Below are 16976 nucleotides of genomic sequence, written 5' to 3'. Positions count from 1 at the left end.
ATAAGTAAATATAAATGTGAGGCCTATCATTTCTATACAGTGTCCCTGTTGCTGTTTTTGTTGTTGTTTGTTTGTTTGTTTTTGCCTCCAGGGTTATCACTAGGGCTCGGTGCCAGCACTACGAATCCACTGCTATTGGAGGCTATTTTTCCCATTTTGTTGCCCTTGTGGTTATTATTATTATTTTTTTAAATAATTTATTTCTTTATTGGGGAATTAATGCTTTACATTCAACAGTAAATACAATAGTTTGTACATGCATAACATTCCCCAGATTCCCACTTAACAATACAACCCACACTATGTCATTCATCATCTTTCATGGACCTGTATTCTCCCCACCAACCCACCCACCCCAGAGTCTTTTACTTTGGTGTAATACTGCAATTCCATTTCAGGTTCGACTTGTGTTTTCTTTTCTAATCTTGTTTTTCAACTTCGGCCTGAGAGTGAGATCATCCCATACTCATCCTTCTGTTTCTGACTTATTTCACTCAACATGATTTTTTCAAGGTCCATCCAAGATCGGCTGGAAACGGTGAAGTCACCATTTTTTACAGCTGAGTAGTATTTCATTGTGTATATATACCACAACTTGCTCAGCCACTCATCTGTTGTTGGACACCTGGGTTGCTTCCAGGTTTTGGCTATTACAAATTGTGCTGCCAAGAACATATGTGTACACAGATCTTTTTGGATGGATGTGTAGGGTTCCTTAGGATATATCCCCAGGAGGGGAATTGCAGGGTCATAGGGTAGGTCCATTTCTAGCCTTCTGAGAGTTCTCCAGACTGTTCTCCACAGAGGTTGGACCAATTGACATTCCCACCAGCAGTGCAGGAGGGTTCCTTTGACCCCACACCCTTTCCAGCATTTGCTGCTGTTACCTTTTCTAATGTATTACATTCTCACAGGAGTGAAGTGATATCTCATTGTTGTCTTGATTTGCATTTTTCTGACAATCAGAAACTTGGAGCATTTTTTCATGTGTTTCTCGGCCTTTTGGATCTCTTCTGTGGTGAATATTCTGTCCAAGTCCTCCCCCCATTTTTAGATGGGGTTATTTGTTGTCTTGTTGAGTCTGGCAAGCTCTTTATATATGTTGGTTATTAAACTCTTATCTGATGTATGGCATGTAAAGATCTTCTCCCATTCTGTGAGGGGTCTCTTGGTTTGGGTAGTGGTTTCTTTTGCTGTGAAGAAGCTTTTTAATTTGATGTAGTCCCATAGGTTTATACTTGCCTTAGTCTTCCTTGTAATTGGATTCGTTTCATTGAAAATGTCTTTAAAATTTATGTGGAAAAAAGTTCTGCCAATATTTTCCTCTAAGTATCTGATAGTTTCTGGTCTAACATCCAAGTCCTTGATCCACTTGGAATTTACTTTTGTATTTGGTGAAATACAATGATTCAGTTTCATTCTTTGCATGTTTCAACCCATTGTTTCCAACACCATTTGTTGAAGAGACTCTGCTTTCCCCATGTAGTAGTCTGGGCCCCTTTGTCAAAGATTAGATGTTCATACGTGTGGGGCCTCATTTCTGGGCTCTCAATTCTATTCCACTGGTCAGTGTGTCTGTTCATTTTCCAGTACCAAGCAGTTTTGATGACAATGGCCCTATAATACAGTTTGAGATCTGGGAGTGTGATGCCTCCGGTTCTGTTCTTTTTTCTCAAGATTGTTTTGGCAATTCTAGGTCTTTTCTGGTTCCAGATAAACATTTGTAGCATTGTTTCTATTCTCCTAAAAAATGTGCTTGGGATCTTGATGGGGATAGCATTAAATTTGTAGATGGCTCTGGGTAATATATTCATTTTGATGATGTTAATTCTTCCAACCCATGAACATGGAATATCTTTCCACTTCTTTGTGTCTTTTTCAATTTTATTGAGTAGTGACTCATAATTTTCAGTATACAAGTCTTTCACTTCTTTGGTTAGGTTTACTCCTAGATATTTTATTGTTTTTGTTGCTATAGAAAAAGGAACTGATTTCTGGATTTCAATTTCTTCTAACTTAGTGTTTGCATAGAGGAATGCCACTGACTTTTGAATGTTAATTTTATAGCCTGACACCTTAACTGTATTGCCTGATGATTTCCAAAAGCTTCTTGCTGGATTCCTTAGGTTTTTCCATGTACACTATCATGTCATCTGCAAATAAGGAGAGTTTGACTTCTTCTTTCCAATCTGTATGCCTTTAATTCCTTGCTCTTGCCTGATTGCTATGGCAAGAACTTCCAACACTATGTTGAATAGTAATGGTGAATAGTAGTGGGCAGCCCTGTCTAGTACCTGATCTGAGGGGAAATGCTTCCAGTTTTTCACCATTGAGTATGATGTTGGCTGTAGGTTTGCTATATATAGACGCCACTATCTACAGGAATTTTCCATCTATTCCCATTTTTTGTAGTGGTTTGATCATAAATGGATGTTGTATTTTGTCAAAGGCTTTCTCTGCATCTATTGATATGACCATGTGGTTTCTGGTCTTGCTTTTGTTGATGTGGTGGATCACATTGATTGATTTACGTATATTAAACCAACCTTGCATGCCTGGGATAAACCCCACTTGTTCATGATGGACAATCTTTTTGATATACTGCTGTATCCGGTTGGCTAGAATTTTGTTCAATATTTTCACATCTATGTTCATCAGAGATATTGGTCTGTAGTTTTCTTTTTTGGTTGTGTCCCTGTCTGCTTTTGGTATCAGGGTGATGTTGGCTTCATAGAAGCTGGCAGGGAATATTCCAGTGTCTTCAATCTTCTGGAAGACTTTTAAAAGTAGAGGTATTAGTTCTTCTTTAAAGGTTTTGTAGAATTCATTTGTAAAACCATCTGGTCCAGGACTTTTATTTTTGGGAAGATTTTTGATAACTGTTTCAATTTCATTAGCTGTGATGGGCCTGTTCATGTTATCCACTTCCTCTTTACTTAGTTTTGGAAGTTGGTAGGTATCTAGGAAATCATTCATTTCTTCCAGGTTCTCTAGCTTGGTGGCATATAGTTGTTCATAGAATCCTCGCATGATATGTTGAATTTCTGCAGTGTCTGTTGTGATATCTCCTCTTTCATTTACTATCCGATTTATTTGGGTCTTCTCCCTTTTTTATTTTGTGAGTCTGGCTAAAGGCTTGTCGATTTTGTTTACTCTTTCGAAGAATCAACATTTACTTTCATTGATCTTTTGTATGGTTTTCCTCTTCTCAATGTTATTTATTTCTGCCCTAACTTTAGTGATTTCTGTCCTTTTGGTTGCTTTAGGATTCCTTTGTTGTTCTTCTTCTAGGTCTTTAAGATGTGTAGCCAGGCTATTTATTTGTGCCTTTTCTTGTTTCCTAATGTGTTCTTGTATAGCTATGAACTTTCCTCTTAGGACTGCTTTAGCTGTGTCCCAAATATTTTGATAGCTTGTGTCTTCATTTTCATTGAACTCTCGAAACATTTTGATTTCTTCCTTGATTTCCTCTTTGACCCAGAAGTTGTTAAGAAGTGTACTGTTGAGCTTCCACATTTTGGGACTGTTACTAATCTTTTGTTGATTGTTAAGTGTTAGTTTAATTCCACTGTGGTCTGAGAAGATGCTTGGGATGATTTCAGTGTTCTTGAATTGGTTGATGCTGTTTTTGTGGCCTGTGTATTCCAGTTTCTTGTGATGAATGACTCTGAAAATGTCCAATAGTTCTAGTTTATCTATCTCTTCATTTAGCTTCCTTATGTATTTACTGATTTTCTTCCTGGATGTTCTGTCAAGTTGAGATAGTGGGGTATTGAAGTCCCCTACTATGATTGTGTTACTGTTAATATATTGCTGTAGCTCTTTCGGTAGAAGTTTGATGTATTTAGATGGCTTCTCATTGGGTGCATAGATATTAATAATTGTTAAGTTTCTTGATTGACTGATCCTCTGAGCATTAAGTAGTGTCCATTCCTATCTTTTTTAATCTTATCTATTTTAAAGTCTATCATGTCAGATATGAGAATAGCTGTTCCTGCCCTTTTTTGTGGGCCATTGGCTTGTATGATAGTTTTCCATCCTTTCACTTTAAGTCTGTGTTTGTCTTGTTGAGTTAGGTGAGTTTCCTGTAGACAACATATTGTTGGGTTGTGTTTTCTGATCCATCTTCCTACTCTGTGTCTTTTAATAGGTGAATTCAGGCCATTGACATTTATTGATATCAAAGATTGAAGATATTTTAATGCCATTCTTGTAGAGTTTTAGAGTGTTTTGATATATGTCCTATTTGTGGTTGTCTGGTTGTTTATAGGAGACCTTTCAGAACTTCTTTCAGGGCAGGCTTGGTGATGGTTGATTCCTTCAACTGTTGCTTGTCTGAGAAGGTTTTGATGCTTCCATCTAGTCTGAATGACAGTCTAGCAGGGTATAGTATTCTTGGCTGAAAGCCTTTCTCATTGAGCACTCGATAGATATCTTGCCATTCTCTTCTGGCCTTTAGTGTTTGTATGGAGAAGTCTGCTGCTAATCTTATGGGTTTTCCTTTGTAGGTGACTCTTTGTTTTTCTCTTGCAGCCTTGAGGATCCTTTCTTTATCCTTATTCCTTTCCATTCTAAGTATGACATGTCTTGGTGTCTTTAGGTCTGGGTTAATTCTGTTTGGGACCCTCTGGGCTTCTTGAATCTTTATGTCTTTGGTGTTGTCTAGACTCGAGAAATTTTCAGCTATTATGGCCTGGAGAATGCTTTCTTCCTCTCCTTCTCTTTCTTCCTCTGGTAAGCCAATAATGCGTATATTGTTTCTTTTGAAGTCATCCCATAGGACTCTGTTGTTGTTTTCAGCATCTCTTAATCTCTTTTTGAGATCTCTTACTCCTTTTTTAGTTGTTTCTAATTCATCCTCAATCTTGCTAATTCTGTCTTCAGCCTCATAGATTCTATTCTCTCTGCCCTCTACTGGAGTTCATCTATTTTGTTGCCCTGCTCTGATACTGTTTTAGCTTGTTCAGCTAGTTGCCTTCTTAGCTCAGCAATTTCAGCTTTCAGCTCTCTAATAACCATGAGATAATTAGAATTTTCTTCCATATTCTCATTTTGTTCCTGCATTTCTGATTACAATTTTTTCAAATTCTTTACTCACTCCTGTTATTATTTCCTTAGCTAATGTTTGGATGTTGAACTCGTTGTTTTGTGCTTCACCCTCTGGAGGACTTTTAGCTGGACTCTTGTCCTGGTTCGAGTCTCCAATATTTTTTCTTGTTGTTTTAGCCATTTTATATATTATGTTATGAGTTCCCTTTATCAGTACTTTTCAAATTATTGATCACTATTGCCTGGATTGACTTGTGTCTAAGTAAGTTAATTAAAGGGTTTACCGTGGTGGAAGTTAACAGTTTTTTCAATCCCTGAGTTGGAGCTCAGTGGTGTAAAAGCCTCTTTTTTTTTTCTTCCCTGTAGGCTATGTGAGCCTGAGGGCTTTTAAACTATCAATAGGCTTCTTAGCTTAATCACTGACTCCTGACCAAGAGATAAAGCAGGGTTTGGCATAGATAATCCAGTAGTTATGCAAAGAGACTTTCACAGCCCCACCACTATGCCACCGAGGTATAGGTCTTCTCCTGAGTTTCCAGTTTAGATCTCTGTCCCCTGGTGTCCCTCCCTGTTGCTGCTCCAGATTCTGAGGGCAGTAGCAATGGAGACTCAGAGTTGCACTTGGTGAGTCTCTGGGGAGTCCTTTCCTCCCTTCAGCTGTCCCCTTGTGGAGCAGACTGGAGGTGGTGTTTCCACTGATAAACTGTTGAACTGTTAGCAGTCACTTAATCTCTCCTTAGGCCCCTCTCTCCTCTCTGTCACCAGCCACGCGTGTTTGTACTCACGGGTGATTTACTGGGTTCCTGTGGTCATTCTAGTCCTGTCTTGTTTCCGTCCGGGTGGTCTCCTTTGGTATTCCTAGTTGATCCGGGAGAGGAGAGGAGAGGAGAGGAGAGGAGAGGAGAGGAGAGGAGAGGAGAGGAGAGGAGAGGAGAGGAGAGGAGAGGAGAGGAGAGGAGAGGAGAGGAGAGGAGAGGAGAGGAGAGGAGAGGAAGCGATCTGCTGCTCGTAGCTCCGTCTCCGGAAGTCGAATTCCTGGATAAGGTTTCTGATACTTTTCACAGTAAGTGACTATTTTGTTCATGAAGAGACTCCACACTGTAATAAGGACAAGAGGCTCTGTGTCCTGTGAATTTCTGCTCAGATGTGGCCTGAGCTGGGACTCCTCCTTCTGAAAAGCAGCCTGAAGTCTGGATTAAGCAGAGAAGCTTCAATGCCTCTCAGGGCCTCTGTGAGTTCTCTGGTTGTTATTGTTGTTACAGCTGTTGTTGGACAGGACAAAGAGAAATAGAGAGAGGAGAGGAAGAGAAAGATAGACACTTGCAGATCTACCTCACCACCTGCAAAGTGAACCCCCTGCAGGTGGGGAGCTGGGGCTCAAACCGGGATCCTTACGCCGGTCGTTGTGCTGCACTACCGCCCAGCCTCCACAGTGTTCATGTTTATGATTGTGTGTGTGGGGTTATGATAGCCTGCGTGTACATATGTGTACAGTTCCTACTATGTAAAACAGTAAATTGCAGCCACAATAAAAGTTACATGAACATAGCCCCTACTCAGGAGATATCTTTACATTTCTGTACCTTCTATCATGCTTTGTTCATACCTGTTTTTCACAAACAGCTGGAATTAATGAAGACGGAGAGGAAACTCAATTCTTTTGATTTAGTTTTAACAAAACTTGCTATTTTCATTGTTTAGTTCTTGGATATTTGAAGCTCAAAAGTAATCCATGGACATTATTGAAGTACCCTGTTTTTATTTATTTTATTGTCTTTGTTTATTGGATAGAGTCAGCCAGAAATCCAGAGGGAAAGGGGTGATAGAGAGGAAGAGAGACACCTGAACCACTGCTTCACCACTCACAAAGCTTTTCCCTAGTGGTGGGGACAGGGTCTCGAGCCTGGGTCCTTGTACATTATAGCATATGTGCTCAACCAGGTTCGCCACTGCCTTGCCCTGTACCCTGTATTTATTAGTCAGAAAGCAAAGAAGTTTCAGCCATAAAATCATCACTGGGATGGATTCTAATTAGGATTTATGCTGAACAACTATTGTCTCAATTTAAGGATAAGAAGTTAAATCAAGAATGCTAGTTATCACTCACATAACATTTTCAGGGGCTGGGAGACAGCTCACATGGTAGAGCTCAAACCTCAAGGACCTGGTTCAAACCCTTGCTCTCCACCTGTTGGGCAGAAGTGTCACAAGCAGTGAAGCAGTGCTGCAGGTGTCCTCCTCTATTTCCCTCTCCCTTCTCAGTCTCTCACAGTCCTAAATCAAATCAATCCATAAATAGATGAAAAATAAAAATTTACTTCTGAAGGTACAATTTCTGTCAGTGCATATTGAAGGGATTGTCTTAGTGATCTTAGGCTTTGAAAATGCCAAGCTTTCTTAACAGTGTACTTAAGACTTTTGAACTGCCATGTCATATATCCCAGAATCTCTTAGTTATTTTCTTGTTTGAATCCTTCTAGGTATGGGGACTGGTTCTAGTGTCAGAGGAAAAGCGACTCATCACTGGAGCTGCCGATAGTGAACTGAGGGCTTGGGACATCGCATATCTGCAAGAGGTAATTACTTCCTCTTGGCAATTGACATGTCGGAGCTGCTTTATGGGCTCGTGGAATTCAGAATGAGATCTAATTATTGAGTACTTCACAAAGTAACAGGAGGAATTCTAGTGGTTCCAGCTGGTTCACATTGGTAACCTACAGTTGCTAAACACCTTTTTCATTATGTACTCTGATGCCCTCATGTATTTGAACTTCAAAGAGGGACTGCTTCAGCCTTATAGCTTCTACTCATATTTGACTTTGGTAATTTTTTTTTTTAGTTTGTTATTGGTTGGAGAGGGAGAGAGGCCAGGTGGTGGCACACCTGGTTAAGGCGCATTACAGTGCAGAAGAATCTGAGTTCAAACCCCTGGTCCCCACCTGCAGGGGGAAAGATTCACAAGTGGTGAAACAGGGCAACAGGTGTCTATGTCTTTCTCACCCTTCCCTCTCAATTTCTGTCTGTCTATCCAATAAAATAAAGATAATAAAAAATAAATAGAGATTTAAAAAAAAAGAGAGAGAGAAGAGAGACACCTGCAGCACTGCTTCACCACTCGTGAAACTTTCCCCCTGTAGGAGGGGACCAGGAACTTGTATCCTTGTGCACTTATCCAAGTGCACCATGGCCCCCAACTTTGGTAATTCTTAAGGTTAATCTCATATTCCAAGACTTGTCTTGATGGACTTTAGATTATCTTACCCTTTGTTCATAAATAAAAATCTACATCGACTTACATACTTATGTGATTTCTAACTTACTCATTTGCAATGATTTCATGTGGAAAATAATATCATCCCTAGGGTTAGTTGACCTTAGGATTTTGTTGTTATAACCAGTAGTCATTTTGGTGGTTTTATCATTATTATTAATTTAGTTTTTTTATTTGTTGGGTAGTGACAGAGAGAAATCAATAGAGAAGGGGGAGATAGAGACGGAGAGAGAAGAGATACACCTGCTTCACTGCTCTCATCACTCATGAAGCTTTCTCTTGCAAGTGGGAACCAAGGGCTTGAACCCAGGTTCATTGTATTGTATCGTATCAGGTGCATTGTAGTATGTATATTCTACCAAGTGTACCACCACTCAGTCCCCACTTTGTTTTTTGTTTTTTTTTAACATGAGAAACAGTTATTGTTTAAAGAAGAAATATACTTACAGGAGAAAATGCCGCCACTGCTTAAATGCCTTTGCAATTATTTTTGTTTTATATATATGTATATGTTTGTATTTGTGTGTCTATATGTATATCTATTAGAGTTATTTATTTCTGTTTATCGTGGCTCCTGGGCCACTGTTCTTGCACTAACTTACTTAGGTATTTATTTTTTAATTCTTTTTATTTCACAGAGAGAGAGAGAGATCACAGCACTGAAGCTTTCATGTGGAGCAGTGATACCCCTATGTGGTTCTGGGACTAAAACCTGAGTCCTCAGGCTTATAAGTCCTGTGCTCCAGTGCTGAGCAATCAGTATCACTTTGGTTTTTATAATTTTTTGTGAAGCTGGGACTTGCACAGGCATAATATCCTTGTTCCTGGGCAACAACATTTCAGTTAGAGAGGGAGAGACACCAGTGCATCAGGGCTTCCCCCAGCATTATGACACTCCCACGTGGAGGACAGTTATTAGAGGTCTATATAGTGAATTGTGTTTTGTTTGTCTTCAATGTAGTCAATTTTTTAGTATTGTTTGAGAACTTCCTCCCATTGAAGAGGTTTGGTGAGAGAGATCACTAAATGGCCACGAGACAATTTACTAAAAGTTGTTGGGATTATGAGTCACCTCTTGAACCCCATTTCTGCTTTTGTTTTCCTACTGTCATGAAACAGATTGCAGACCTAGAAGAACCAGAGCCTAAGAAGGTCAAAGGGTCTTTCCCTGCAGTACAGGAGACACAGGACGATGGCACCTCTGAAGTGGATGAAGCGCCTGAAGATGTAATTTATTTCTGTTTATGTTCAACTGAATTGAAAGAAGAGTGAAAATTATTATCATTTTTGGAAACATTTTCAGAATCTTGTCTTTATAGAGGTTTCATGTAACTTAAGGTTAACCATCCTTTTCCTCTCCCCTCTTCTATAGCGTATCCTTACATGCAGAAAAGTTGGTTCCCTAATGCGAGAAGGAAGGGACAGAGTTGTAAACCTTGTAGTTGACCGGACAGGCAGGATTCTTGCTTGTCATGTGAGTACTGGACTTAGAAGAGAATAACTGACTAGGCTGTTCCCTCTCAAGAGATTCATTCTTTCGTGAATGTTCAATGTAGAGGTAGAAATTTCTCAGACTATGCTGTAAATTCATTATGTGTGCTGTGTGGCTCTATAATCTCTTACCTCCTTTAGCGTAATATAATCACTATTGCTTTTATTATTAGCAATCTTTCATGAAATGTCTACTTTTCTGAGCAATTTAAAAGCATTAACTTACTGTTTAGTCTTCAGAGAAAGTAGTATGAGTAGGAAGCAGTATGTCTGTTTTATAGATAATGCATCCAATCTTGAGAGATTAACTTGACCATGGTTATACAACCAATAAAAGGAATTTTTTAAAAGTTTGTATTGATATTAAGTGACATTTCAAATTGCCTATCTAGATTAACATTAACCTTTACCTTTCTAGGGAACTGATTCTGTGCTAGAAGTATTTTGTATCCTTTCCAAAGAGGAAGTTCAGAAGAAAATGGATAAGAAGGTGAAAAAGGCTAAAAAGAAAGCAAAGTATGTTTTCATAATATTTATTAATAACTGTCTTGTATAGGTCATAATAAGTATGGCTTTCTTAAGGAACTATTTGTTCTATTACTATTAATAAAGAAGATTTGATGGCATACCAGTAGTCCCAGGTTTTCAGTTTCTGTCCTTGGTTATCTATTGCCTCATAGCTGGCATTTTCCTGAGTCTTGAACTTGGTCGTAGAGAACTAGAAAGATTTTTTTTTTTTTTTTGCCACAAGGGTTATCACTGGGGCTCTTAGCATGCAGGACAAATCCACTACTCCTGGTGGCCATTTTTCTCTTCTGTGTTTTTGTTTCTCTTTTTTTCTATCATTATTATATAGGACAGAGAGAAATTGAGAAAGGAAGTGAAGTGACAGTGAAAAAGAGACACTTGCTGTACTGCTTTACTCGCATGAGGCTTTCACCATGCAGGTGGGGTGTAAAGGCTTGAACCTGGGCCCTTGCACATAGTCACATGTACACTCAACTGGGTGTACTGTTGTCCAGGCCCCAAAAGACTACTGTTTTTTTAAAAATAGCTTTGCAGCCCAGGACTCTGGGTAAAGCATGGGACTGTCAAGCAGCTGGTCCTCATTCAGTCTTGGCATCACATGTGCTAGGGTGATGCTTTGGCTCTCTCTCCTCTCATAAACAAAGAAGTATGTCTTTAAATAATAATAATAAAGTTATTGACCAGGTGGCAACTCGCTCAGTATATGCTATGAGCCAGGTGTGAGCCCCCAGCCCCTATATAGTAGTATCTGCAGTGAGGATGCATCATAAGCAATAGACTTGCTTCAGGCATCTGTCTCTTCTCTGACTCTTCTATCTCTCACCCTCTAAAAAGTAAAGTTGACAATAGTCTTTTTCTATTTATTGTTTAAAAAATAGCTTTGAGCTATGTAGGCAATACTGTACAACTTTAATGTTAACAGTCTAATTAGAGGAAAAGTGCTCTGCATAATGCTAATCTTCGGGATTGTGAGAATGATGGATTATATGGTAGTTTGGGGACAACTTAGTCTTGCAAAAAGTCGTTACAACAAAAAAATCACTTTCTTGGTAGCTGGAATGTATCAAGTCTCTGGTTTATTTGACATAGTTGGGTTGCTACATGCCAGCTAATGAATTTTCTAAAAATTCTCAACATTAGACAAGCTTATCAGAAACATTTTATAGAATAGAATTGGAGTTTAGAAGCTAGATCAGATGGTACATTCAGAATCTATTTTATTGATGGTACCTATTAAATAGAACAGTGCTTTTATATTTATGACACTGTAGTTCACACACACAAAAAAACTTCCACATATACTATGTTATTCAGTTTTTATAGCAATGCTTTGTTGCCTTGTGATTTTCCCAGGATCACATGATTTGTTGAACTTAATGACAGAACTTAAATCCAAGTGCTAGCCAAGTTTCTAGGAATGTGATCGAATGATATTTTTCTCCCACTCCAGATTAAATTCCTCCAGTGGAGAAGAGGAAGGTCTTGAAGTCACTGTGGAAATGACTCTGCAAGATGAGATTCAGCGGGTGACAAATATCAAAACTTCTGCTAAAATCAAGTAAGTGAAATGTCTCTGAAGCTCTTAAGGCATTACAGAAATAGTAAGCTCTAATGTTGTATTGGCTCTTTCATGCTGAGTGTTAAACATTCTTTGTGAATTATATATTTTTATACAGTCAGGATGGGGGTACTCTAGGTTCCTGTTACCCTCATCATGGGCCCTCTGATTCATCATCTGCCATTATTTTATTATATAGATGTATTGGCTATTTACTTTTTTCTTTCCTGTTACCCTCATCATGGGCCCTCTGATTCATCATCTGCCATTATTTTATTATATAGATGTATTGGCTATTTACTTTTTTCTTTCCTGCTGCCTATTAAAATATGCATATGCTCTGTCTTTAGACACTCAAAAAAATAAATAAATAAATGCATGCATAAAACCAATACCCATCTTTTAAATCGGGCTTCTCTGATTTAAAAGATGTTACTAGACTACTTCAGAGCACTCATTCTCTACTTCAAAGCACTCATTAGCACAACTCTTTATAGTTATTCAGATGTCATAGATTGAGGGTACAGCAGAATTCTCTTTTAAAGTCTTGTCACTAGGTGCTAGCTAGCATACTTATTTTTCTTGTGCAGATCCTTTGACTTGATCCATTCACCCCAAGGAGAGTTAAAGGCTGTTTTCCTGCTGCAAAATAACTTGGTGGAGTTATATACAATGAATCCATCCACACCTGCTCCTCAGCCTGTCAGGACCAATAGGATCACTATTGGGGGTCACCGCAGTGACGTTCGGACTTTGTCATTCAGCTCAGACAATATTGCTGTCTTATCAGGAGCTGCTGACTCCATCAAAATATGGAACAGGTTTGTAACATGAGATCTTCTCTAGTTTGATCCTAGTGCATTGCACCATGTGCACTCAACCAGGTGTGCCACCACCCAGCCCTCTAGCTTGATCCTAACACTCTTTGGTGGGAGTTACTAGCTTTTTAAGGCTTTAAATGCAAATCTTTGAAAATGTAAATTCAGTTTATTTTGATATTAGGTTGTGGACTTACTATAGAATACAGGAAAGGTAAATGCCTATTGAACTCATGCCCAAAGGTTGTAGCAATATGTGACTTTATAAAAGCACACAAATATTTTGCCTACTCCTTAAATTCAAGTAGGTTGTTAATGCTGCCCAGTATTTTTACTGTATTTGTTTCCTATTCTTTTTATTTATTTATTTTTTAATAAGGGTCTGGAGACAGCTTAACTGGTATGTCATGTGCTTTTGAAAAAATTACCAATTGGGAGTCGGGCGGTAGCACAGTGGGTTAAGCGCACGTGGTGCAAAGCGCAAGGACCGGCGGAAGGATCCCGGTTCGAGCTCCGGCTCCCCACCTGCAGAGGAGTCGCTTCACAGGCGGTGAAGCAGGTCTGCAGGTGTCTATCTTTCTCTCCCCCTCTCTGTCTTTCCCTCCTCTCTCCATTTCTCTCTGTCCTATCCAACAACGATGACATCAATAACAACAATAATAACTACAACAATAAAACAACAAGGGCAACAACAAAGGGAATAAATAAGTAAATATTAAAAATTTAAAAAAAAAGAAATCCTTTAAAAAAATTACCAATTAATTAATTTTGGATAAAGACAGAAAGAAACTGGGGTTGGGGGACTGATAGGGAAGGAGAGAGAGATACCTGCAGCTGTTTCACTATTTGTGAAGCTTCCTTACTGCAGGTGGAGACCAGGGACTTAAATATGGGTCCTCATGCATGGTAACATGTGAGCTCCCACTTGGCCCCTTATTTCCCATTCTTATCATTCCTAGATCATTACGTCATCAAACCTTTTTTCCTATCCTTATACACCTAATAGATGACTTTGCTTCCTAATTTACTGAAAATACAGGATTATCTAGAAAAAATAACTGCTCCCATTATGTCTATCAACATAGATATGCCTGTATCCAGATAAATGTCTTAACTCCAATTATGTCAGTGCTCCTAGCCAGTGTTAACCACAACTTGTTTATGAGATTCTGTCTCCTAGAAATTTCTATCCCTCTCCAACACAGTTGTTTCCTGTTTATTGGATCATTCTTATCAGGATATAAATTTCATATAATATACCCCATCTTAAGTTATAGCCTTCTCATTCTCATATTTCTTTGCCTTCTGTATTTCCTGACTTTTTCTAATATCTTTGCCTCCCACTAGGTTTTATTCTCAACTGTTGGACCAAAGTGGCTCTTAGCAGCTCAACAGTCACCTTTATGTTCTAAATCCAGTGACCAATAAGCTTTATTTGGTGCTATACCCTTGACTTGATATCTTTCTCTTCTTTGAAACACTATCAGGTGGAGAAACTCTTTTGCCTGAGGCTCTAAAGTTCAGTCCCCTGCACCACCATAAGCCAGAGCTGAGCAGTGCTCTGGCTTAAAAAAAAAAAAAAAGAAAAGAAAAAACACTTAACTTTCATTAATTCTTCCTCTTCTGTGTCAGTCTTTACTGGATTGATCCTACAACTCTCTGACCTCTAACTGGTAGAAATACTTTAGAGTGGAGCTTTGAGTCTTTTGTTGTTTGGGCCATATAAAATCTGAGATGGCACATCTAAGTGGTGACATAAGCAAAGGCTCAACACATGAGTCTTAATTTTCTTAGGATGGCTTAGGCTACAGATATAAACTTAAACATCACCAGCGCAGAAAAAGCCAGATGACCATAACTGGATCTGAGCTAAGGTTCAGAATTTGTATTCTTTTTTTTTTTTTTTTTTAAGATTTTATTTATTTATTAATGAGAATCATAGGAGGAGAGAGAAAGAGCCAGATATCACTCTGGTACATGTGCTGCCGGGGATTGAACTCAGGACCTCATGCTTGAAAGTCTGATGCTTTATCCACTGCGCCATCTCCCGGACCACCAGAATTTGTATTCTATCATCATCACTTTGTGGTTCTGTATATGTTGAAACATACATACTGACCTCTAAAATGAGAGCTCATTGGGGTTAGCTCACCTGTTAGGGCACATGCTTTGCTGTGTGTACAGCTTTGTTCATGCTCTGGCACCACATGGGAGTGGCATAGCACTAGGAAAGCATCTCTTTTCAGACTCTTAATCTGAAATAAGAAGGGGGGTGGGCCTGGGAGTAGTAAAAATCATGCATGCATGAGACCCCAGTGAATACAATCTTAACTGTGAATTCTTTATTCCTTTCTCACAGATCTACACTGCAGTGCATTCGCACAATGACCTGTGAATATGCTCTTTGCTCATTCTTTGTGCCTGGTGACAGACAGGTCATCATAGGAACAAAGGTAAAATGAGACTTTCTTAGATTAAGTTATTTGATAAAACTGGACTCCTTTTCTAGCATATTGGAAATGCACTTGTACTGGGTAGTGAAATGGGAAAGTTCATTGACCCTTTCTGTGAGGTTTTTCATTAAGTTTTGTTTCTTTTTAAAAGATCAGGCTAAAGTCCATGAACTTGCTCATCTGGTGAAGCACCCACCTTACTATGTGGGAAGCTCTAGGTTTGAGCTCTGACACTAGATGGAACACCATAACATCAGAGGAAGCTTCACTGACGGTGGGACAGTGCTATTCTCTCTCTCTGAAATTAAATGGGGGGAAAATATTGGCTTGGCATGTTCTTATTGATCCTGAAAGGTAGTTTCTTGTGGATGTTGGGGAACCAATGAAGTTGACAGTCCCGAATGACAGGTCTTTATTATATTGCACCGTTATATAAACTAGCAACCCTACCAGGAATAGCACAACATTTCAGATGATTATATTACATTTACTCAAATAGGTTTGTAGAATTTGGAAAATGGACCTGTTTCCTAAGCAGTTGGCCACATAGTTGCTATTCCATTATGCTGTCTTTTCTAAAGTATGAAGGCATGAACCATGGAGGTTGAAGGTGTTGGTTTTGCATTTCCCTTAGACAGGAAAGCTGCAGATTTATGACTTGGCCTCAGGAAATCTGCTGGAAACAGTTGATGCACACGATGGAGCCTTGTGGTCCTTGTCTCTCTCTCCAGATCAGGTAATTAAACCAGATTTCAAGATGTGGGTTTCATTTCTCTGATTGCATTTCCCATTTCTTTAATTTTTTTCAATTGAACTATCATTGTACTGGAACATCATCATTTTTTTTTTTTACAGGGTGTTACTGCTGCTTAATAATTATTTATCTTAAGCCCATTTTTGGTCTAATATTTAGACTTCATACATGATGGCATCTCCTATACTCGATAATGTGAATAGCAGTCATGAATTTTTTTTTTTTTTTTTTTTGTCAGCTGTTCTTGGTCATTAGCTACATGATTGAGCTTGCTAGCCCTCATTACTCCCCTCCCCCCAGTGGTTTGTGACACTTCTAAAAGAGGTGTTTTTTTTTTAATTTATTTATTTTCCCTTTTGTTGCCCTTGTTTTTTTTCATTGTTATAGTTATTGTTGTTATTGATATCTTTGTTATTAGATAGGAGGGGGAGAGAAAGACACCTGCAGACCTGTTTCACTACTTGTGAATCGACTCCCCTGCAGGTGGGGAGCCGGGGAGGGGGTGGTTTTCGAATCAGGATCCTAAGGCCTGTCCTTTCGCTTTGCGCCACGTGCGCTTAACCCGCTGCGCTACGCCCAACTCCCCTAAAGAGGTATTTTCTTGGGCAACACAGTGCTAAGGATTAAGTAGAATTTGTTGCTCCACTGTGATTTTATTAGGTTGGATCTTTTTTCTTCTTCATTTTATTTGGGAGTTATTATACCATGGTTGTTGACACATCGACATAGTTTCTCATATTCCTGTGGTAGGTGTCTAAAAATCACCTTTCACCCTCCACTTAGAACCTTTTCTATCATCATACAGCAAGGCCCAAGGGCCCCCTTTCAAATTAGTAAATTATATTTCCCTTTGAGAGTCATCCTAGAGAACTGTATGCTTAGCCTAGAAAGGGTGCTGCTGCTCCATTTCAAGGTATCTTTTTTTTTTTTTTTGAGAATACTCTAAGAGATTGTGAGCCATCTATCAGTGTTTTCCTACGGTAATGCAAACCTTCATTTAATTAAAGCCAGTATTTTTGATGAAATGGTATCTAAAGCTTACAGTATGCTTTTT

At 38.9% G+C, this 16976-nt stretch overlaps 1 protein-coding gene across 2 annotated transcripts in view; it reads left to right on the top strand.

Moving 5' to 3' along the window:
* The window catches only part of WDR3 (WD repeat domain 3), a 42967-nt gene that overhangs the window by 7247 nt on the left and 18744 nt on the right, over window positions 1–16976 (top strand). Inside the window, exons 6-13 of one of the 2 annotated variants that reach the window (XM_007534771.3) lie at window positions 7530–7625; window positions 9440–9547; window positions 9693–9794; window positions 10230–10327; window positions 11790–11897; window positions 12488–12718; window positions 15075–15168; window positions 15803–15904. In XM_007534771.3, coding sequence (XP_007534833.1) covers window positions 7530–7625; window positions 9440–9547; window positions 9693–9794; window positions 10230–10327; window positions 11790–11897; window positions 12488–12718; window positions 15075–15168; window positions 15803–15904 — 939 coding nt within the window. The remainder of the gene's footprint in view (window positions 1–7529; window positions 7626–9439; window positions 9548–9692; window positions 9795–10229; window positions 10328–11789; window positions 11898–12487; window positions 12719–15074; window positions 15169–15802; window positions 15905–16976) is intronic. The other variant, XM_060201807.1, reaches the window with a different exon arrangement.

The sequence above is a fragment of the Erinaceus europaeus genome, chromosome 11 (genome assembly GCF_950295315.1).
Source record: "Erinaceus europaeus chromosome 11, mEriEur2.1, whole genome shotgun sequence".
Classification (NCBI taxonomy): domain Eukaryota; kingdom Metazoa; phylum Chordata; class Mammalia; order Eulipotyphla; family Erinaceidae; genus Erinaceus; species Erinaceus europaeus.
This window is presented reverse-complemented; position numbering and strand designations above follow the sequence as displayed.